The 23,673-nt window shown below is 50.7% G+C and overlaps 1 protein-coding gene across 3 annotated transcripts in view; it reads left to right on the forward strand.

Annotated features, from left to right (window-relative positions):
- LOC309613768 (T-cell surface glycoprotein CD3 zeta chain) overlaps positions 1 to 21,230 on the forward strand; it is a gene marked incomplete at its 3' end in the record, with an annotated part of 117,065 nt that extends 95,835 nt beyond the window's left edge. The window contains exons 2-8 of one of the 3 annotated variants that reach the window (XM_082361081.1): positions 13,711 to 13,814; positions 14,989 to 15,045; positions 15,620 to 15,700; positions 16,294 to 16,326; positions 17,153 to 17,209; positions 18,735 to 18,776; positions 20,014 to 21,230. In XM_082361081.1, the coding sequence (XP_082217207.1) occupies positions 13,711 to 13,814; positions 14,989 to 15,045; positions 15,620 to 15,700; positions 16,294 to 16,326; positions 17,153 to 17,209; positions 18,735 to 18,776; positions 20,014 to 20,079 (440 nt within the window). Of the gene's footprint in view, positions 1 to 13,710; positions 13,815 to 14,988; positions 15,046 to 15,619; positions 15,701 to 16,293; positions 16,327 to 17,152; positions 17,210 to 18,734; positions 18,777 to 20,013 lie in introns of those variants that run through there. The other 2 variants (XM_082361080.1, XM_082361077.1) reach the window with 2 other exon arrangements.
- Positions 21,231 to 23,673: the final 2,443 nt, after the last annotated feature.

The following is a 23,673-nucleotide window of genomic DNA, read 5'->3' on the forward strand; positions in this document are numbered from 1 at the left end:
CCTCTAGAGACTCTTAATTCAGCCGCTCTGGGGCGGTTCTGACACTGGCCCCAGACCAACCTGGCAAGCACTGCTGAGGGCTTTGGCTCTGCTGCCAGCCAAGAGGGGTAAAGCAGCCCCTCTTCACCCAGGAACTAGCTCAACTGACTTTTTCGGTCCTTTGCAGTCAAAATTCTCTGCATCGGTATTTTTCATAATACCCTGTTATGCGACCAGAGGAAACCAGGAGAAGCCGACAGGGGTTCTCTTCTGGGCCACTCCCCTCGCCCCCGCGGCCCCTCACTCCTGGGGTGGGTGAGAGAGAACACAGCCCAGACACGGGCAGTCCCCGTGTGCCCAGGAGCTCCGCAGAGAGCTGCCCCATCAGAGGGGCAGATGAACTCCAGGGCTCGCTTTCTGCTGGCGTGAGCACCGGGAAGGCCCTGACACTGAGTGTTCAGGGCTCCAAAACGAAAGCAGCCGTCGATTCTGAGAGCGGCGGCTTTGACATTTGGAGCCCCCCTGTGTGAGAACAGAGAGACCCCTGTGCCTCCTCCTGGCTCTCTGAGAAGGGGGAGCAGCGCTGGTGGGACTGAGGCCCTCCGCGGGGGGGGGGGGGGTTATGTCTCCAGAAGGGCCTTCTGTCTCCCGGGCCTTCAGATGGGAAGGCAGCGGCGTGTCCCTCGGGGCCGTGCGGTGGACACGTGCGCGCGTGTGCCGGGACGCACAGAGCCAGGCCTTCTCCCGGCCACTGTCTGTCCCTCCCCGCTCCCCACGCAGGCCCCAGGGCCTGGCCGGTCCCTGCCTCTCCGGGGGACCCTTGGACAGTTCCCCCTGGCGTCTGGGAGGTAGCCCCTCAGGCCCCAGCCCCCGAGCCGGCACGGATCCAGCCTCCCCCGAGCGCTCCCAGCCCCACGCCGACTTCCCCGCAGAGGCGGTGGGGCTGGGGAAGGGACCGCAAGCGGGGGCGGGCGCCTGAGCGTGTGTGAACAGTTCAAGTTCAGACGGGAGATCTCGGGCGATAACCCAGGCCCTGGATGGCGCCGCTCGACAGGAAACCTCGAGCGAGGAGACAGCTGTGGGCCGAGGGGAGGAGCTGCTCTCCCCGTAACCGCACTGCGAGGCGGCGGGAGCCGGGAGCCCGCCCTGGCCGCGCGGGGAGGAAGGGTCCCAGGGCCCTGCACTGCGCCCAGGGTTCCTCTCCCTCTGGGGAATTCGTTTGGTGCCTTGGGGTGCGGTCCGGCGTACCTGGGCTTTGGCTGTGGTCGGAGTGCACTGGGCGGGCTGTGACAGCCTGGGCAGGACCCACCTCTGTCGGACGTGGGTGGCCAGGGCCCAGGGGTGTGAGCACGACTACCTCTAGAGAAGCCCCGGAAGCCAGCCCCTGCTTCTCCCGTCGCCTTTCAGGGGGGACCCGCACACGTGGAACAGTGAGCTTGGCCTCAGAAAGCTCAAGCTTGCCTCCTTAAAATCCCGGGGAGCTGTTTACTCTATCCCATAAAGTACTTGTGTCTGATTTCAAATCGAAATAGCATGTCCTCCGCAAATCTCGGAGAAGCTGAAACTTGATGCAGTAGGAAGCTGCTCAGCGGGGCCTCATCCTGGGCTTCGCCCCCAGCCTGCCACAGTAGAGCAAGAGAAGCCCATCACAGGGTCTACAAAGGTGGAGGAGGCACGGCCCCGGGTTCAGGGAGCCCTCAGCTGGAGGCGGCATCAGTCAAGCAGATAGATACACGGGTTTCTACTGTGGGTGCTGCCGGAGCCCCGAAGGGGTACCCTCAGTCGCCTGGGGCCAGCAGGATGGTTTCCAGAGGGCAGATGAGGGCTGCAGAGATGGCCCCTCTGCCTCCCTTCTGTCCTATGGTCTTCCTTCGATTGCTCAGGCAGCTCAGCTCCTGATGCCCAGAAACCTGCTTGGCTTCTTGGGTACCCGACTCCCAGCGAGCAGTGGTATGGCTGGAGCGAGGCCGTGGGTGGGTCAGAGCTGCTTTCACCTGGCTGGGCTGGTGCTCACGTCAGGGATGGGGCAAGGAGGGACTTGCGTATGAAAGCATCTCTTTTCTGCAGCACTGGATAATAATAGCAACAATAACGATGGTGCTATTCATCAGCAGTAATCGTTTTGATGTTCATGCGTAAATGTATTAAAATTTCCCAAAATGCCACTAGAGTGAAAATTTCTGTATATTTGAAATACTTCCAAATGCCAGCAAGTCATCACTAGAAATGTACGGAGCCACAGCCAAGCTCGAGGTGCTTTGCTAGATGGACGAGTCCCTGTCCCTCCACTTTCTGCTTGTTTAGAACTGTGCCACACACACCTGGTTTGACTTAAGCGTTCACGATATTTGTTTTTGTTTGGGTCGCTTAATATTATAAATGTAAAAACTATCATAGAATTTCAAAGAGCACAAAAAGGTGCAAAGTAGAAAATAAGTAAAATTTTCCTGACCTCCTCCTCCACTCATTCCTCTCCAGAGTTAACCATGGAAAATATATTTTGTGTGTGTAGCTATCCAGATATATAGATAGGTAGATAGATAGATATAGATACTTCTTTATTGTGGTAAGTTATAAATGATACAAAATTGCCATTTAACCATTTATAAGTGTATGATTCAGTGGCATGAAGTACATTCACAATGTTGTGCAACCATCATCACTATCTGTTTCCAGAACTTTTTCTTTTCTTTTTTTACTGTCTTATAGACTTTTTATTTTTTAAAGAAATTACACACTTAATAGTAATAATAATTAATAATACACTAGTTTTGGTGTGTAGTTCTTTGAGTTTTAAAATTTGGGTAGATTCATGTAACCATGGTCACAAACAGGATACAGAGCAATTTCCCTCCCCAATTTCCTTATGTATTTTAGAATTTTATATATTCAGGATTCAATCCTCTTTTATGTGTGTGATTCAAAAATATTTTCTCCCGGCCAGTGGCTTCTCCTCAGACAAAGTGCATATACTTAACAAATTATGTGCAAAAACTTGTACACTGAAAAGCACAAACCATGTTTACAGAAACTAGAGTTCTAAATGGAGAGATTTATCATAATCACGAATGTTTCCAGAACTTTTTCATCATCCCAAACAGAAACTCCATCCAGATACGTTTTTATGTCCGTATAAGTATACATATGCAGCCTACATAATATAACTCTTCTTTTTTATACACAAATATTAAACACACCATTCCAGAGCTTGCCTTTCACCTAATTATCCTGAAGATCTTTCCACAGCAGCACACACAGAACTATCTGTTGTGTTTGTTTTTTTGAACTACTATACGTGAATACACCAATATTTATTTATGTGGTTTCTGGCTGGTGGACGTTTACCTTGTTTTTCTTCTTTTTTTTTTTTCTTTTTTCTGCTCCTGCAGATAATGTTGCAGTAAATATCTTTGTGCATATATCTCTGCATACTGTGAGGGCTTATCTGCAGAATAAATTAAAGTCTCAGAGAAATGGCAAAATCCTGCTTGGAATTTTTACATGAGGGTTTTGCTCTAGGGTGAATTTCTTTTAAATGGTGCTAATGTTCAAGAGCACAATGAGAGGGCTGTGGGCTGTGTGCTGTGTGAAAGAACAGAGGCCTGGAGAGACATGGCCTCTCCTCTAGGCTCTGCTCCGCGTGCACCTCGGGACCTCAGGAGAGTCACTTCACCTCCCTGACCTTCAGACTCTCTATCTGCAAAGTGGAGCAATAAGATCTTCCCGGCTTAACTTCACTTCACTCTTGTTAGGATCAAATGAAATCAAGAACGTAAAAGAGTTCTGTAACTGGAAAGTGTAGAGCAAATGTTTGGTATGACCACAATGGTTATAGTGTCAATCCCTGGAGTCAACCGGGAAAAGCCACGGGTCCAAGCTGGCAGCAAGAGGGAAGAATGAGTCCCTCTTTCTCCCTCTCTCTCTCGATAGATATAGATATAGATGTATATGTATACATACATGCATATATGTATATATACACATATATGTATATATTTCTCTGTGTGTGTGTGTGTGTGTGTGTGTGTGTGTGTGTGTGTATCTTGCTTATAACTGTGCCTGGTACAGAGCAAGTGCTGTCCACTAAAATGAGAGACTTGTCCACGGGCCTTGAGGGGCTGCTGGGAAGGTGGAATGAGTGGAAAGAACTGAAACGTGAATTCTGCTCACCAAGGGAGACCACTGCCTGTCATTGTGTTACTCCCAGAGCACTGATGAGGGCGTCGTCTCCCTGGGGCCTCCTCAGCGCCCCGTGCATCTCTCCTAATGGGAAGATCCGTTTACTTGCTCACCGCCCTGCTCAGCTGTGAGGCTGGATCTGTGTCTTTACTCTCTCCTCACTGCCTAGCACAGTGCCTGCACCTTCTGCTAATAACGATGGCCTATCACGGTGTTTTGAGTACTCACTATGTATCAGGCACTGTGCTAGGTTCTTGCTTACATGCAATATGCCCCCTCCTTACAATGACTCAGAAGTTAGGAATTATGGTGGCTGTTTTCAGAGAAGGAAACCCTATTAGTCTGCTAGGGCTGCCATAACAAAGTACCACAGACTTAGTGGCTTAAACAGCAGACATTAATTTTCTCACAGTTCTGGAGGCTGGAAAGTCTGAGCTTAAGGTGTCAGCAGGGTTGGTTTCTTCTAAGGGCCTCTCTCCTCAGCTAGTAGGTGGCCATCTTCTCTCTGTATCTTCACGTGGTCTTCCCTCTGTGCATGCCTGTGTCCTAATCGCCTCTTCTTATAAGGACACCAGTCATAATGGATTAGGGCCCACCCTAAGACCTCATTTTAACTTACTTTCCTCTTTAAAGACCCTATCTTCAAATACAATCACATTCTGAGGTACTGGGGGTTAGGGCTTCAGCATACGAATTTTGAGGGGACACAATTCAGCCATAACAGAAACAAAGGCTTGGTGGTCATAAGTGTAATGAACAATGAGCGAGCAAAAGAATGAATGGATTTGCATCCATCCCTTCAGCAGAAATAAACCACTCTCTGCGTGGAAACCATAGCTTCGTTTATGGGACGAGGGCAGAAAAAGATAAAGTAACTACATTCGGGTGGATGAAGGCAAATCACGGAGGACCTCACAGAGCAGGCTGGCCCCCTGGGAGTGCAGCCTGGATCTTAGGCCCATCCTGCAGCTCACCTGTCTTGCATCTCCAGCCAACCCAAGGGCCCAAGGCAACTGTGAACCCGATTTATCCAATTGGCTTCAATTTTTTTCTTTTAAATTGTATTCATGTTTTTGAAATTACAAAAATAATGTGTATTTGTTGTAAAAAGAGAAAACCCTGCAATTACTCCTCATCTCATGAAGAGTAAAATCCACTGACCAAAGAGGTTCTAACTAATGCCCCCACCCTCTTGTCACCTTCTAACCTCATCTTCTAGCACTATCCCTCTTCCATGCCACACTGGCCACACCCACTTCCTTTCTGTTCAGACACACCAGGCTTGGGGTCACCACAGGACCTTTGCACCTGCTGTCCCTCTGCCCAGAGTGCCCTTCTTCCCCATACCCTCACAGCTGTGGTCTTCTAACCAGCTATGGAAAATGGGATCCATCTCTTTGTCATTTTGTACTTTTATTTACCTGACCAGTAGTGAGATTGAGTGTCTTTTTATATGCTTATAAGCAATTTATTTTTCCTCCTCTGAGAATTGCCTACTTTTATATCTTTAGCTGATTTTTCTCTTGGACCAGTTGTCTTAGCTTTCATTTTTCAAAGTATTACTGACTAAATTCTAAACCTATAAAAAGCTTTAGGAATGAAGTGGTTCATCACAGAATTTTTTACAATGGTGAAAAATTGGAAACAAATGGCCATCCATTGGGGAATGGTTAAATAAATAGTGGAAGGATTATGATGCAACCTTTAAAAAGAATATTTAGTAAAACTGTAAAGTAACATGAAATATAAATATGAATATGTGAAATAACATGGAAATATAATTTTAAATTATAGCGCTAACTGAAAAAATGTTTTTTTCAGGGAAAATTTTTTATGTAGAATGATTATAGTTTATAAATAACAAACACTTTGGAAGGCAATCTGCCGTCATATTAATTGTAGCTGTGTTTGAACATGGTATTACGGGTGATTTTGATTTTTTCTACTTTCCTGCACTTTTATAATGAGTCGATTTACTTGAAAATAAAAAGTGATCACAGAAAACATTTTTAAATTATTGCACAAACATAACAAATTTAATGGAAATAAAAATAGAGAAAGGGAGATATTTACTCATAGTCCTATTATCTCTATGAAATCAAACAGCTCCCTTTTTCCCCCATTCCCTTAGAATCCTTGTCTATGGGGAAATAATTTGTAGATGATTGTGACCAGATGATTAGCTTTCCAATGAAACATGAATATTTGAAATCCAACACTGAGGAGGGAGTTGAGGAGACTGGCAAATTAAAGTGATTAGCAATAAATTACATGGTACTGATAAATGACCTAGACTTGTTCTGCAGGTCAAGGTGATTAGGATGTCTCCAAGTGGGTCAGCCTCTCTGGGCATTGGCCAGTGTGGGTCCTGGCCTCACACTTGACAGCAGGTCGGCTGTACCTGTTAACCCCCTAGACCTTTCAGCCCCTTGCCTCCTCCAAGAAGGAAGGTCATTTGTAAAGTCAGGATGTCAACTACTCATACGGATCCTCTGAGAAGGAAGGTCTCCACAGCCTGGTGAGGATCCCTTCTCCCCATCCCTGAAGACCAGAAAGTGGTCCAAGGGTATTACCAAATGGTGGTTAGGACTCTGGACCACATAGTGTCGGGATTATGGATTCAGACAGGCCTGGGTTCAACCCTGGCTCTAGACCTGAGGCATGTTATTAAACCTCTCCAAGTCTCAGACATCCCAGCTGTAAAATCATAGTTGCTGTAAAGATCAAATCAGAAAACTCACACATGCTTCCTGGCACAAAAGAAATCTTCAGCTAGTGGTTGTAACTATTACCCTGTGTGTCTAGCCTGTATTTTTCCTGCTGCAGTGAAAGTTACTTGCTCAGTGAAAGAGAGCAACTCGCCAGGCCCTCCCCTGGGTGCCTGTGAGGCTGCGGTCGGCTGGCTGAGCATCACACCCAGCAGAGGTACCCCCTTTGCTCTGCCGCTGCCTTCCTGAAAACACATGACTTCCTGTTTTCTAAATTCTTAGCCTGCAATGTCATCACCAATTGTGTGTGAGTCTGGAGGTGGGGCTGGGCAGCAGCTGGACCCTGGGCTCAAGGTTGGAGATGCAAAAGGAGATCAGGAGTCTTGGAAGCTGCTCCTACCGGAATCATAGGCTATTTGTATTTATGCCATTAGCTCCTGTGTAGTGAGAGCTTACCAGCCCGTCCCATTTACCTCACCCACCCTGGGAGGTAGCTATGATTATCCCGTGTTCACACAGCTAGTTAAGCAGCAGAGCCAGGTCTCAAGTTGTCTACCTTCAAAGGATTAACTCTTGCTGTGATGCTAAAGTGCTTCGTATGAAGGCAGAGACAAGCTGGTCATGGGTGGGATTTTTAAAGGCCCTATAGACGTGGGAGAATCTGTGTTCTTTGTGCTTCTGGAGGCAGAACTAAGACCAAAGTTGTTTTTTAAAAGCTCCGAAAATTTGAGCTCTTCACCAGTAATTGATGGGTGGTGAGCTCCTGGTCACCTGAGCTATTCAAGCAGAGGCTGGAGGTATTAGAGAAGAAACTCCTACTAAAGTTAGGAAGCTCTCTGAATGAGAGAAACCCCAGACGCACCAGGGTAAAGTGGAGAGACTTTGCATCAGACGAAATTTGGGAACTTTCTAGCTGAGTGATCTTTCTGAGACTCAATTTCCTCCTCTGAATAGAACTGGCAGTCATTCTGCCCGTATCATACAGAGTTGTTCTGGGGATTAAACCAGATAACGTAAGGACAAAGAGTTCTCTAAACTGGACACAGTGCAAATGTAAGTTACCTCGTTATCATTTGGTGAAGCCAGGAGTTCTCAGGATATCCACACACTATTGAGCTCCTGTTTTATACCAAGTACTTTACACATATGCATTGTCTGGTTTTATCCTCATATACCCTGAAAGGTGGGTCGTTCCATCTTGAGCTGGGGAAGCTGACCAGGTTCCGTCCCCAGCCTGGGCCTGATGGGGCATGATGGGGTGGGAAGTCCTGGTCCACTCCTGCTGCTGCTTGTATCTTCAGAGCCTCTATCGTGGCAAAGAAGGTCACCTGAGACCCCTGGGCTCAGCACGTGCCACCAGGCAGGGCGCTTCTCCACACACTGTCACTCATTTCATCTGCATAACTATCCTGTGAAGTCAGTCTTATTAAAACCCCTTCTGCAGATGGAGGAATTGAAGCTCAGAGTGGTTAAGAAAGCTGTCCCAAACCACAAAGCCAGTAAGAAGCAGATTCAGAATTTAAATCTTAGCCTTTCTGGCTCTAAGGCTTGTGTTCTTTCCTCTTCTCAAGTGGCCTCATATGTGCTAGGTGAGAAGGGGAAATAAGCAAGTGAAACCAAAATGCATCATCTGTGCTTTCCAGGGCTTGTCGGGGAGGGAGACACGATGTGAAAAGTTCACAAACTGCTGTGACAGTGTCAAAAGCCAGCAAACAGTAAGGGCTGTGAATTCAGAGCTAGGCGAAAACTCTGTGTCCTACACTTAAAGGTGAGGTGCACCTAAGGCAGAAAGTTTAGACAAGTACCAGGAACTGGGAGACTCAGTAATCCCATCCAGCTCTGCTGCTAATCTGCAGGTGTTCTCAGGAGAGGTACTTTGTTCCTCTGGTCTCAGTTTATCAACCTGTGAATTGGACTCAGTAATAGCACCCTGCCTACCTTCTGGGCTCTCATGAGAATCAAACTTGATCAGGCACAGGAAGTCGTTTTAAAAGTACAGATTGGGGTTCAAATGAGAGGTATCCTTATTAGTTGGATGTGAGGGAGTTCAGCAGATGCCCTGCTCCTATAAAGGACTTGCTGGAGGGGGAGATGGGTACCAGTGTGTGTCTGCAGCTTCGGGCTACAGCAGGGCCAGGTTGATTAAGTCCTGTTCTCTCTGTTCGCAGAGCTTACAGTCTGCCTGAGAGACAGAAAAACAACACAATTCTAATACATCTCACCCAGAGAAAGCAGACCCTGTAAGGGCAGGTGTCTCCTGCAGGGCTGCCTTCTGGGGCCCCAGAATCTTCCTGTTAATGGTCAGTGCCATGAAACTTTCTGAACTCAGGGCTTTTATGAAGATGACAAAAGGGTATATAGAGATGGCTGGGCTCACTCTCACTAATAAGACTCGTAACATTTTTAGATGCAATGAAGGTACGGACAGATATGCTGTGATCTGACTCCAGTTTCCCCTGGAGTCTCACAGGGCGTGTTCCAGGCATCCTGTGTCAACCAAAAAATAATGCAGGAGGCTGCAAATAAGGAAAGAGTTTATCTGGGGTCTTAAGCACTGTAATTCAGGAGACACAGATTCGGGTAACCCTGAAAGAGTGTTCAGAGGAAGAGAAAGCATCAGGGACTTATAAAGACGAAAAGCCACCAGGCTGTTAAGAGTTGCCTGGAGAGAACTGTGATTGATTCTGACATGAGTTGGAAACTATTTGTCCTTAAGGAATCTCAAGTTGTTCTAGAGTGCGGGTCCCATAAGTAGATAGACTGTCATGTGTTATTTTAGGGTGAGGGTCCAAAAAGTATCTTGAGTTTCTGGCAGGTGTTCTGGATGACATCATCAGGTCAAAAGGTCAGATTCCATCCAGGCTGAGACGTGCATAAGTCACACTTTCTTAATGGTCTCCTGGCTCCATTTTAGAGAGCTCTCTTAGCAATGCTGACACAATTTTGATTTTCCTTTCACACCTGCTACCTGGCAGGAAGGCTCCAGCTTATCATGCTGTCGGCCCACTTCACCAGTGCCTACTTGGTGGATGACAGTGTGATGACAGGGGGGCTGGGAAACACCTGGAATCCGGGTTCCCGGTTCAGCCAGGCCCTGGCCAGCCGGAGGGGCACCAAGTTTGTGGTGGGGATTGCAGTGAGCATGCTGGCAGGCAACCTCCTGGCTATGAGAAAACACAAGCTGCAGGCTGGGTCCCCTTTTGTCCCCAGTGTTCTAATCTCAGATTCACTGCGGGAAGTACCTGAGTATGCAGGGCCAGCTCTTCTGAAGCTCCAGCCTGCTTTTCCTCCAGGTGACATTAGGGTCGTGCTTTGCCCTGGAGTAACTGGAATCACCTCTAAATCGCCTCTGTCTCAGCCTGGCCACCTGGCGTGAGGCCTGATCCTGGAGCACCTGTAAGACCACTCGTGTCCCTAGTCCTACCTAGTTTAAAAGTTCTTGGTATGATTTGACCCTTTCTTCCTCAAATAAATGTATTGGTGGTGATTTGGAAAAAAAAATCATGGTGATAACAATGGCTGATGTATGGAGCACTTATTACATGCCAGGTCCTGCACCCCGTGATAATTATCTTAATTAAGCCTCACCATCACCTAATGAGACAGGTAATATTACTAATCCTCATTTTACAGATGAGGAAACCAAGACTTAGAGAAGTTCAATAATACACAGTTCAGAAGTACACAAAAATTACAGTGCATGTGAAAGACTGAGTCTTTAATTTTGTTCTTTGTCTCAGTTTAGCGTGGAATTTATACTTGTTATAGGGTATGGCTGTATCACTATGGAAGGCTGCACCCGAGTGATGCTGCAGCTCTGAATCTCAACCCTGCTGTGCACTGGCCCGTGCTCATGCCCAGGCCCTACCGCAGACCAATTAAATGAGAACCTGGGGGCATAAGGGAGTGGGCTAATTCTAATATGCAGCCAGGACTGAGAGCAAGAACGCTCAATCAGTATCTGGGTACTTGTTCAAATGCTGGGGTTCTCTGGGGTGCTGTGGACTTGGGACAGAGGATGGGAAGTGTGAAATAAAACAGCTTCTCCACTTGTCTAGGAAAACAGCCACCATATAACCCCTTTAAATACCTCTCTTTGGGACCGAATGTGGTGGGGATAGAAACAGCAGAACAAATGGCTCACAGAAGTAGGCGAACAGGTCTCTGCCTTGGGGATGGTGGGGGGCTGGGAAGAAGCTGGAACCGGGAGTGTCTGTGGCTCCTGCCTTTGAGTTGTCATCTTGGAAAGCTGTCTGCTGTTCAAGGGAAGCCCCTCCACCCTGGGTGTGGCCTCATGAGCTAAACCATAAGCTCCATGAGAGCAGGGACTCAGAAGACCCTACCCAAATGCTAGACATCATTAGCCTTATGGAGGAAATTTACAAAAACACCTACCAATACATTCTCTCATTTGATTCTCACCACACCCTTAAGATAGACATGATTATCCACCATTTTACAGATGGTGAAACTGAGGCCCAGAGAGGTAAGGGGACTTGCCCAAGACCACACAGCTACTTAGTGGCAGGGGAAGGGCTAGAACACATCTGATACCCAATCCAGGGCTCTTTCTATTTCAATATCCCCTGACATCAAGCAAAGGGCCAATAAACATTTAATTAGTCACGTAATTGAATTAGGTTCTGGGCCCCTTCAGGGAGCTTTCTGGATGATCACTGCCTTCCTCAGTCCCATTCCTCCCTGCACGGGCACAGCTGGACTAGGCAGAGGGAAGCTTCCTACCCTGGGAAGCGTGTGGCTATTAATACCCTTTCCTCGACCAAACCACACACAGCACACTTGTCTTTGGTCATAAAATCATGCTGCTCTTTAAAAAGGAAGAAAGAAAGAAAACCTTTTTCTATTACTTATCTCTGGGAAGGTGCCCAATCCCCTCCCCCACTGCACTGGCTCTGCACAACACCAAGAAATATTTCTTCTTATTTGTTACAAATTTACTGTCCGGTAATTTTTCTGTTCTCATTTCATGTGACGGGCAACTGAGCGATTGTCTCCCAACCCTTTTTCTGAATCTCAACCACCCCCATAAATTGCCTCTGTCACCTCCTCTCCAGTCCTAAAAGGAAAAAAATTCACCCCAGCTTTGGTGGCCTTTGCTGGGGGCTGGCTTGTCTCCTCGAGGACTTCAGACACCCACCTTTGGTCAGCAGGGGCTTCCGGCACTGCCTCAGGGCCAGAAGGCAGGCCAACCTCGTGTAGGGGGCCTGGCATCTTCCCTGAAAATTCCATATATCTAATGAATGTCTACCCTGTGCTCTGTGCTCTGATGCTGGGGGTGAAGGAAGAGGCAAACATGAAGAAGATGCAGCCATTGTTCTCCAGCACTTACTCCAGCCTAGATGGAGGGGAATTTCATAACCCAACACACTATGTCTGTAGAGGGCTCTGTGGGATGCAGGCCCCTGCAATCCATCAGCACACTGAATTCTCACTAGGGGCTGTGATGGCGGAACCTGAGTCCCATTCCAGGAGCTGAGTGGAGCGGGTGGTGCTAGCAATGGTAGGCGGGGAAGAGGAACCAGCCCCAGCAAAGGCAGGCGGGTAGAGCAGGAGGGGCAGTGTGGGGAGAAGGCGTGCTGGGGCCTGGACCTGGGCTGCTAAGTCAGGGCTGGACTTTGCTCAGAAAGACTGGCTCGTGGATGGTTTCTGAGAAGGGGCTATGGGAAGTTTACAAAGAGATCAGCTGCCCGGCGCCAGGAGGGCCCCTGAGTTAGGGAAGGAGTCAAAGGTTTGAGGACAGAGGGAGTCACAAGGTGGAGGTGGGGACTCTGGAGCAGCCTTGAATCACCTGCTCCCAGGGCTTGTGGCAGAAGCCAGTGGGGGAAAGGAGGGGAGACATGCTGCCTGGGCTGTCCTGGGCTGCTTCTCATTTGCTGTGTACGTGCTCCTGGCGAAACCTGAGCTTCTCTGTGCCTCCGTGTCTGTGTGGTGCTGTTGGGAGAATCTGACAAGTTATTACATCAAAGCGGTGTCCGGCACCGAGTAAACACTAAAGAAATGTTACAGTTTTCACCCTGGTCAACAGAAGAGGCAGCCGAAATAGGGTAAATAACCTGCCCCAAGTCACAAAACTAGTAAGGATGTGACCTTGTTCCGGTGCACGTTATCCATTCCCGTAGCCACGACGTAGTCCTGCAGGCGGCCATGGGAGGGCGCCCCGGGCCCGGGAGAGACTGTGGCCGCGGGACCGCTGCTTCTCTGATACCAGGCAGGGGTGGAGTGAGACGCCTACTACGCCCCGTTTTACACCTGAGTTGTGCACACATACCTGGTAGGAAGAACAGTCTAGAGTAAAATCCGTGTCTCCTCACTCATAGTACAGTGTGAGCTTTCAAGTAGAAATGCTAACTTTTATTTAACCAGAATATTTACTGTATCTCTTTCCCCAACTCCATTGTACTCCAGTTTGCATAGGAACAGTTTGACCGAGGTTGTTATGGCAGTAGGGATTAGGAGCCCCTTGGTAATTTGGGGTGGCTTCCGGAATGCGTGGTTCAGATGGGGCTCACACCCAGCTGGGCTCCCGTGCCATGAGGCAGCCGCCCTGTGCACAGTGGACAATTTCACCTTCCATTCACCTTCCTGCCTTCCAGGCTTTGTGGCCCTACCGGGTGCCATGTCCACTGTTGGGGCAGGTTAGGTTTTCCCAGGGGCTGGTCCAAGGTGGGGAGAGAGGTTGTGCAGGTGGGGTATGGAGAATGGACCCAGCACCCTGTCGTGATTTCCTTGACCCTTCAGGGGACACCCCCCCCCCTCTACCGGGGGTTGTGAGGGCGTGTTCCGTCACCTGAGCCTGGCTGACCAATCTCATCTCTCGATACAGCGGCACAGAGCTTCGGCCTGCTCGATCCTAAACTATGCTACCTGTTGGATGGGATCCTCTTCATCTACGGTGTCATTGTCACTGCCCTGTTCCTGAGAGCGAAGGTGGGTACCACTGGGCTCTGGGGGGAGGGCATGGGCTCCCCAGCTCGGTGGATGTGCAGAGGGCCTTGGTGTTGGAAAGTCTCAAGCGTGGGTGGTACCTGAGTCTTGGTGTACATGGGCAAAGCAGGGACCAGACAAGTGTGCTCACTGCGGGGGGGGTGGGGAAGGGGGGGATGTCTGGCTGAGTGGGACAGTGAGCCTAGTGCTGGCCCCTTAGTGAGGAGACATACAGATGTGTGAACATCAAAGCGTCCCAGGGCAGGGTTTCTGCTGGCAGGAAAGGGGGTTATGCTTCAGGCAGTGAAGAGCAGTGGGGTGGGGGTCTCTTTCCAGATTCTGCTGTCCAACTTCTGACCCAGGCTCGGCCAGCCTTTTCTCTTCAAACCTGTTTGCTTATCAGTACGAGGGAGGGTTGGCCCAGAGCGTGGGGTTTTCACCTAGTGCCCTGCAGACCCTGCATTTCTTGGACGGGCTGGGACTGGGGGTGGCCATGGCTGGGCAGAGGGTGGAAGGACTTCCGGATAGGAGGCCTCAGTCGTTATGACCTCCGTGCCTCAACCCATTTCTCTTTTGGATTTTGGACTTTGGCAAAAGATTTTATTATAAGAAACAGTGTCTTATAGATTTTCTTAAGTTTGAGCAACGCTGCCCTAAATGATCTCTCAGGTGGTTCCCAATGCTCTGAATCTGCGAAACCGTGCAGTTTCAGCTGAGGGGCATGAACTGAAAACAGATCGAGGCCATGCGCCCGGGGCAGGTCCTCAGGACACAGTGCCACACGGAAAGCACCCTGCTGCAGAGGTCAAGATAGGAGGTGGGACCTTGCGCAGCTACCATCCTCCTCGAGGTGTGCTCCGAGCCCCTGGGAGGAAGGGGCCTGGAGAACCTCCCGGAACCCAGGGGGCGCGGCCCGCGAGCCCGGCGCTTCTGCGCACGCGCGAGGGCGCGGGCCAGGGACCGGAAGCTGCGGCCAGTGCCGCGGGCCCCTGCGGTGGCTGCTCTTGACCTCTGGGAGGTGTTAAGGACAGTTGAGCTCAGAAAAGAAGCTGCAGCGCCACCGGCTCCCGCAAGGGCCCAGCCCCCCCGCAGGCAGGGCGCGCGCCGTTGGCCGTCGCGGAGCGGAGCGAGGCTGCCTACGCAGAGTAACGCGCTTTCTCTCCTCTTCTCCGTCCAGTTCAGCAGGAGTGCCGACGTCCCCGCCTACCAGCAGGGCCAGAACCAGGTCTATAATGTAAGTCCGCCTCTCCCGTAGAGCCCGGTCTGGAGAAAGTGCGGTCCTCTGCTGGGACGTGGGGAAAACAGCGGCCGGGGCTCGGTTGCAGGTCTCGTCCGCGGCTGTCAGCCCTGCAAGTTGTTTTAACCTCCCTGGGGCTCAGTTTCCTCACCCCGGAAACGGGGGTAGTCATGGTGCCTGCCTGCCTCGGAGGGGTACTCTGAGGACGCGGCGCGCTAGCGGTGTGATGCACGGCAGGCGCCTGCTTCGTGTAGTGTCTGCTCCTAGCGGGCCCCCGCCTGGCGGCGGTTTCACAGGCTGGAGGGGTGGGGTGGAGGAGGAGAGTATAGAATCTTCCCTTTGGTGGAGAAGCGACTTCACGCTCTCCGTGCAATGGGACTTTGAATCGATGATCCACCCCCGCCGCCATGGTAATAAGTTCTTTGAGATGTTCTCCGAGATGACGGTAGCCGATGGAGCTCCCAGTCCGTGCTCCTTTGTGAGCCCCCACCCAGAAGGAACTCCCAGTCCTACTGGCCCCATCCTCCTGAGCTTCTCTTTCCGGTCTCTGACGCTTTTCTCTCTGTTTCAGGAGCTTAATCTGGGACGAAGAGAGGAGTATGACGTCTTGGATAGGAGAGGGGGCCTGGACCCTGAGATGGGGGGGAAACCGGTAGGGCCTTGCTGTTTCTGCGTGTGTGTGTGTGAGTGTGTGTGTGAGTGTGTGTGAGGGCTCAGCTGGGCAGTGAGGAGAGGGGTCCTCAATGCCAGCACACTCTGCCACTACGCTGGACCCTGACGTGCGAGAGGCCTGGCCGTGCAGACAGATGGGGGTCCCGTTTGCCGCTGCCCCTCTCCTCCTTCGCCCTTGGCTCCCTCCTGCATCACAAGGGGCCTCACACACATTAATGCGGCAACCAGGCCCTTATGCCGGGCTCCCAGCAACTCTGTCCTTTTCGGCTGTAGACTCCACACCCTGTGGGGAGGGGAGCGGCTGGAGGAGGCCCGAGTGGGGTCTTCTTAAGAGCAGAGCTCAGCCTGGGTGTGAGAGAGCGTGTCCGTGTGCATGAGGGAATCTGAGGCGTGGTAATCGCCGTGAGGGCCTGTGAGTGGCGGAGCACAGCTGCAGGAGCACGGGGAGGGCACAGGCGGATGGCAGAGCCCACAGAGGGTGTGGGGAAGGGGCCTGGGGAGGGCGCTGGAACTCTCCTGGCCTGGATCCCTGTTTCTCCATCTCTAACTTCTTCCCCTCGTCTCTCCCGGCAGAGGAAGAAGAACCCCCATGAAGTCGTGTACAATGTGAGTAGAGGACGTGGCACAGTTTTCATTGGAAAGTTGGAGGGTAGGGCTGGAGGAGGGCTTCGGATGAAGGCTTTGCTCCCTACTCCGTGGCCTTTGCCTGACTTGACCTTCGCTGCCCTGGCCAAATGGTGCCTCACCTGCTTGCTGTGTGCCGTGGCTGCTCGTAGGAAGGCCCCTTGGCTTGCCTTCCTTCCTTCGGCCCCTAAGCCTGCTGCGGGAGTTCCCGGATCAGCCTGGTGGGGACCTGGGGGGACAGCGAGGTCAAGCTGGGCAAGCCCCTCTGAGGGCTGCTGTTCCTAGGGGCCGGAGGAGTGTCCTGAGTGTGGCCTCTTGTTGAAAACTTCACCATCCTGGGTGTTGCTCTGGGTCTGCCACACAGGGGACCCTTGCAGAGGGTGAGCTACTGCAAAGAGGGTTACTCTTCCTCCCTCCTGCAGTTGGCTCACGCACAGCCCACGGTGCTGGCTGTGTGAAGAGACAACTTGCTCAGATACATGCTTGCGGGAGCTCTGGGGTGAGCCCTTGCATTGTCCAGCACGCGTGTCCTTTGGCTAGGACTCCACATCTTATCTGTTTGAACCTCACCTGAGCTTCTGAGCTCAGTGCAAAGGGCTGGCAGCTCAGAGAAGATTCCAGAGGGCTGAGGAGGAGGAGGGTGGGGTTGGAGCTGGTTATTGGCAGAAATGTTTGAATCTCTGGAGCCTTGAATGTGGAACCCCCCCCCCAACCAACTGGGGAATCCAGAGGTTTCCTTTTGTAGGGGAGCCCACTGTTTTCTACATCAGTTGGTAAGACCAGGGTCTCACGCCCTCTTCTTCTCCAGGAGCTGCGAAAAGACAAGTTGGCGGAGGCCTACAGTGAGCTCGGGATGAAGGGCGAGGTGAGCGTTGCTCTTTCTTCACTCCCCAGGATTGGGTGGTATGGGGCATGCTCCAAAGAGTCCCATCCCTTCCTCCCGTCACCTGCAAAAGCCCACGTGGTGGCTGCCAGAGGCAAAGGTTAATCCAGCTGTCATCCATTTGATAGTATATTAGGTACTCAGAAAGTGCTGATACCCTTTTAGGATTAAAAACCAAGTTAAATACTAAGACGGTCCATGCTTTGCAAAAACAGGCCAAGTCTATCAACGTTAATAATAATTATCAAGTCAATAATGTGTGCCAGTGTATGTTCAGCACTTAGGATGGTGGGGCCCCTTGTTCACAAATGATTCAGAATTTCCAAAAGTAAGAGCAGAGCATTGAATCCTTCTAAGTTTGATCTCCGGGTGACTGCATAGGTGGCATGCCCACAAAGCTGGCCTGGCCAGTGCTTTACCAGCTAGATAGTCTCATTTAATTCTCACAATAACCCAATGGGAAATGTGTACCCACCAGGCACAGGAGGTCCAATAACTTACCCAAGGTCACGTAGCTGGTGATCAGGGAGCCAGAATTTGAATGGACTCTACAGCCCAAGCTTGTACCCATGACCTGGTTGCCTTTCCCAGTGAGCATTGATGATTAGCCAAGAATTTTCTTAAAGATTTGTTTTATTGAAGTATAGCTGATTTACAGTGTGTTAATTTTTTACTCTATAGCAGAGTGATTCATTTATACATATATGTCTATACTCTTTTTCATCTTCTTTTCCATTATGGTTTATCACAGGAGATTGAATACAGTTCCCTGTGCTATGCAGTAGGGCCTTGCTGTTTATCCATCCTACATATAATAGTTTACATCTGCTAATCCCAAACTCCCAGTCCTTTCCTCCCCCACCCCCTCCCCCTTGGCAACCACAAGCCTGTTGTTCTCCACGTCTGTGAGTCTGTTTCTGTTTTGTAAATAAGTTGATTTGTATAGTTTTTTTAGATTCCATATATAAGTAATATCATATGGTATTTGTCTTTCTTTGCCTGGCTTGTTTCCATGTCTTGGCTATTGTAAATAGTGCTGCAGTGAACATCGGGGTGCATGTATCTTTTTGAATTATAGTTTTCTCCAGATATATGCCCAGGAGTGGGATTGCAGGATCATACGGTAACCCTGTTTTTAGTTTTTTGAGGAACCTCCATACTGTTTTTCCTAGTTAGCCAAGAATTTTGAGAGCTGCAGGGAGCCCTGTTTATTCCAAGCAGTGGCAGCGTGGCCAGCTCCAGTGCGGCCCAGATCCAAGAACCTGATGCCTGTGAGGGTCTGAGTCAGGCACAGCAAACCTGGGCCCCATCAAAGCCAGGCCTCAGCTTACTCTGCGGAGGCCGAGGTCTGACCAGTGACCTGAGGACCCTACTCTCCCGGGGCAGGGGTGCTGACTGGGAGACAGTCACCTCTGACTCTCTGGGGGCCCTTTGAGTAGGACTCTTGAGCAGGAAGCCTGCTGCTGACTCTCTGACTTTCTAGCCTTTTCTTGTCTCACTCCCACAGAACCAGCGGCGAAGAGGCAAGGGACATGATGGCCTTTACCAGGTGAGTGCTGCTGGCCCTTCTTCCCAGGGTGGCACCATCTAACCAGAGCCAAGGTCAGGCTCCCTTGTTTTGCTTGTTGGCAGTGCCAGCTCTTGTCAGCAGCTGGGCTGGGCAAGCCCAGGGCACCCATTCGGGCCTGTGGCGACTCTTCTGCTAGTCAGCCCCTGGGGCAGGGCTGGAATTCAGCCATTCAAGCACATGACTTGGTTCTAGTCAGGAGGCCGTGGGAGCCCCGGGGGGAACTGGGCACAGCAGACAAGCGGCAGCTGCCAAGAGGCTGTGTGGTCTTGAGCAAAGGGCAGATGCAGGCAAAGGACACCACACAAGCCACTTCCTGCCTCTTTCGCCGCTGCTCTGGGCCCTTGCAGAAACCTTGCTCTGCCTCATATCCTCACACCTAATAGGATGGGAAGATGGGTGAGAAGATTGAAGTAGACAAATTAAGAACAGTAACTTTAAAAAGAAAATGTTATTGTAGTCAGGTGCCTAGTTTTTGCAAATCAGGGTGAATAATTATGCAAACTAAGCACAGCCAACCTACTTCTCTAAAATACAATCCCCAGTGGGTTCTTACTTGGTTCTTTCTGCCTCACTGGGGCTGTTCACAGCTTGCTTGATTGACTCCAAAGTTTCAGGCTACCTGGCTTCCCTGAGTTCAGAGTGATGTCAAAAGGGCCCCCAAATTTTACTGCGTGTGACTGCTGTTGATCTGTCTCCTGGACCAGAGAGGGAGACGTTCCAGTGAGATTGGGACCAGCCTGCCTGTTCCCTGGCAAAGAACATAACTGTAGTAGCATGGCCTGGGAAGGAGGCACTCTCTCCCCCGTGACAAGTCCCGGCTTCCTGGAGGCCCCGGTATCAGGGACGGTAGGTTGTCTGGAGCAGGTCTGGGGTCTCCCCGCTGATTTCCAGCTCAGTGTTCCAGCTGGGTGACTCTCCTTCCTCTGTGGTCTGACAGGCAACTTTTTAGGGCACAGTACTTGGGAAGCCGGGAGAAGGTGAGAATTTAGCTGGGAAGGAATTGCACCAAGGCCATTCCCAGTGGGACACAGGACCATCTCTGCTGCAGCTGCATGGGCCAAGGCCCCACCTGTGGCATGAGGGGACAGTTCCTGGGCCTCTGAGCTGGGCGGGAGATCACAGGCCAGGCTGCAGCAGACACCTGTTGGCCTCCAGGTAGGCTCATGCCCACACAGGGCTCCTGACCCCCTCTTCTTTTCTGATTTGCTTTCCCCAGGGGCTCAGCACGGCCACCAAGGACACCTATGCTGCCCTCCGCATGCAGGACCTGCCCCCTCGCTAACAGCACCTGGAATTTCACCACTCACAGGCCAGACCTGCAGATGCCCAGATGGTTAAAGACACAGGATAAAGTATTTACAACCCAGTTCACTCATATTTCTCCACCACCCAAGTATTCTTCTTTATGACCGGGATGCTTCAAGTTGTAACGTGCGGTCATATCCAATTCCAAACTGTCACACACAATTTCTTCCCTGGACGCCGGGAGGGAGCGCGTCCCCTGGGCCCTGTCCTTGAGGAGCCTGCTGGGGGTGCAGCATGGTCCGGGGTTTTCTGGTTGCTGGAGGCTGTGGGCAGGCCCCGCTCCCAGGGGCTCTGGGCTCTTACCTGGGAGACGGGCACCCTCCTTCTCAAACACAGCCGAGGAGTTCAGGCCGTGTTCTGTAAAGTCCCCAGAGAAACCACAGATGTTAGCGCGTGTCCTGATGGCCTGTATTGTCCTGTCAGTACTTGAGTGGCTTCGCTCCTGCTGTAAACTTGGCTTCTGTTGTCAGCGTAGCCCGTCATTCCACGGTAACTGGTGATGGGCCAGGGAGGCTGTGCTGCCTCCCTGTGAAGGGTGAGGGCACAGGGGAAGGGGGGGTGGGTAGGTGGCAGCTGGTGGTGGCTGAAGAAGGGAAGCAGTGGTGGATCAGGGACGGGAGAAGGGGAGCCAGAGGCCTCGGGGCGCAGGAAGGGGCCCTCCTGCAATCAAGCATACGTTCCCCGTGATAGAACTTGAGTGCCAGGCCCTGTGGGGACCAGGAACTGAAGAAGCCCAGCCTCGCCCTCCCGGAGCCCACACTCTCACAGGAAAGCGAGCTGTGAAGAGTCCGGTGTGAAAAAACACAGCAGTGTCATCGCTGACTGTGAACGAGGTGAGGGGGCAGCGAGACCACCTTCCTTGCAGGCACTTGGGCACCTCACACTGAGTGAAAGACACACCCGTATTGGGAAAGGCCTCAAAAGAAGACTCCGCACCACTCAGACCTAGAAAGATCCCAAAGGACAATGGCACGGTGGGAAAAGCCTCAGCTGACTTAACTGGAACAGGGCTGTGTGATAAAAGGGCACGCGGCTATGGATGGAAAACCCTCTTTGCTCTGCTCGGTCTTAATTTATACTGGTTTGCTAGAGCCTTACTTTTTTGCATAATAAATGCTTCAGTGAAAATGCTGCTTTACCGTAAGCTTCATTTCGGCAGTCAAGCCTGTAATGGTCATTTAGTCATCAGGAGATCAGCCTGCTGCTAGGAGAGAACAGGATGGCTCCTTGGAAAATGCAGGAGAGCCGGGTGCATACAGTGGCCCAAACGGGGGCTGGGCTTGGGGCAACATGGTGTCTGGATACGCCAGGAGTCCTTATGCAGGAACCAGGAGAAGGTGATGGGGAGCTCCCCGGGTGCGGGGCTCACAGCATTGAGCCAGCTTGTAGCGTGTAGGAAAGAGCAGGAGAGAGACCACCTGAGCATTAGGGCATCAGGACGAGGGAGCATCGTTGTCAGAGGGTGTCTGGGTGTTACGAACAGCTGCTGATGCCACAGCACAAAAAACAAAAACAAACAAACAAAAAAAAAAAAACCCTCAGTCTGGGGAATTCCCTGGCGGTCTAGTGGTTAGGGCTCTGCGCTTTCCCTGTAGGGGGCCTGGGTTCAATCCCTGGTCAGGGAAGTAAGAAAGACCCCGCAAGCTGCAAGACACGAACGTGGCCAAGAAAACAAAAACAGAAACCTCAGTCCGTAGGGTTTGGGGAAGGAGAGGGGACAACAGAGGTCTTTTAGGTCAGGTTCTCCCACAAAAAGTGACCCCGTCCCCAGCAGTATTTCCTCTAACTGCAGTGACTGTTTTATAAGGCCCTAACTCATCAAGCCACCTATTAATATTGGGTAAAGACTTTGAAATCAGAAAAGACTTTGAAATCGAAGGCCATGGCTATTAAAAGCCCCTGAGCATTTGGGATTCCAACAGGAGTGATGTGCATCTCTGCCAGGAGAGAAGGCATTCGATTCATTTCCTGGCCTCAGAGGGGAATTCAGTTCCATTCACCAAGTATTGACCTAGCACCTTCCTATTCTGTGCCCAGCGCTTGGCAAGCTACCAGGGAAGCTAGAGAAGTATCATCACAGAGTTAGGGACTTTTTGTCATTGTATTTCATCCACACCGTGTAAAGAACTCGGCATCACGGTGTACTGTCGTGATGCACACAGGACAGGCAGGTGGAAGCAGAGTGAGGCAGGGGGTGAGTAGCTGCCAATGAAGGGGTGCAGACAGAGCTCGGCAAGGTATGGGAGAAGCTGTGGAAGGTTTCGTGGAAGGAACAGACTCTGAGGAGGGAGAGAATGGCTGAAAACTATCAATCAGCCCTGATTATGTAACCTGGTCATGGGGCAAAGGAATGGGAAAATCACACTACGTTGTTTTAGCTGCCTTTCCACTGACTGAAGTTCATCATGACAAGTGAGAGCCTCATTTTGGCTGCTGCTGCTTTCTCTTCTACTCAACTGGGCATTTTATAAAACATGAAGTTGGCTTCCTCTATTAGTCAACGTTAAGCCTCAACCTCATACCTAGTTTTAAGGTCAGCTGAGTTTCACCCAGGCTGTGTGACCCATATGGCTGGCCTGAAGATAAGAATTTGACCCAATTCTATCAAGATTTTGACTCAAGAGGTAGGAGGAAAGCTGGCTGTAAGCTATGGGTCTGGGAGCTTGCCCGGGGTGGGTGGGGCAGAGGACTTACTGGACTCTGTGCAAGACAACTGCACAGAGAAGGCCGGTGGGAGAGGGCTCACCGGCACAGTGAAGCCCCAATCAAGCTGAGAGTGGCCCTAGTCTTCGGAGAGAGAAGAGGCTGCAGTTGGAGAAGTCACACTCTCTCATGGGTAGTTCCTCTTGGTAGATACCACTGGAGTGGGTTAGAATGTAACAACCTTTTTACAAAGGACTACAGGGTAACAGAATGGAATCAGTGCTTTTATCCTCATGCCTTAGCCCGTGACAAATGGGTTTTGCCTTCTCAAGTCCTCATGCTTGTGAGCCCGCTGTTGTCTCTACCAAACAGCCAATTCCTGTTAAAACTTGAAATTGTTTTAAGAGTAACTTTACAAACTGAAAAGCAAGTTATAAATACAAGACAGGGTGGAATGGAAAAGAGCGAGGCGTTCTTTGACGTAGGAGCAGAGGAGAAAAGGACCCAGCATTTGTCTTCCCATTTTGGGCCCCTTTCAAGACAGCAGCCATACCTTGAGACCATAGCGCAAGCTTTCTCTTTCAGTCTCTCTGTCTCCTAATTCAAGGGGGACGCACAGACTCAGTTCATATACACTAGTTAAACAGGATGCCTCCCAAAGGTCTTCAACAAGCTGAAGTTTTCTCTCTGTGGGAAATTCATTTTAAGATTCAAATTTTCCTTTTTATGCAGTCAACTAATTGCATTAAGACACTAAATGTTGGCTACAAGAAGCTGGATAGAGGGAGCTAAGTTGTGTGCCCTCAGACAGGAGAACCAGAGGGCCAAGTTCAGGGGTAGCTTCCTTCAGAGGACCCCAGAGAATGACTGTTAGGGACCTGGCAGGAAATGCTAGAGGGGCACGGTGGTTTAAACAATAAATTTGGAA

This window comes from Balaenoptera borealis (assembly GCF_965194805.1).
Source record: "Balaenoptera borealis genome assembly, chromosome: 1".
In the NCBI taxonomy this organism is placed as follows: Eukaryota; Metazoa; Chordata; class Mammalia; order Artiodactyla; family Balaenopteridae; genus Balaenoptera; species Balaenoptera borealis.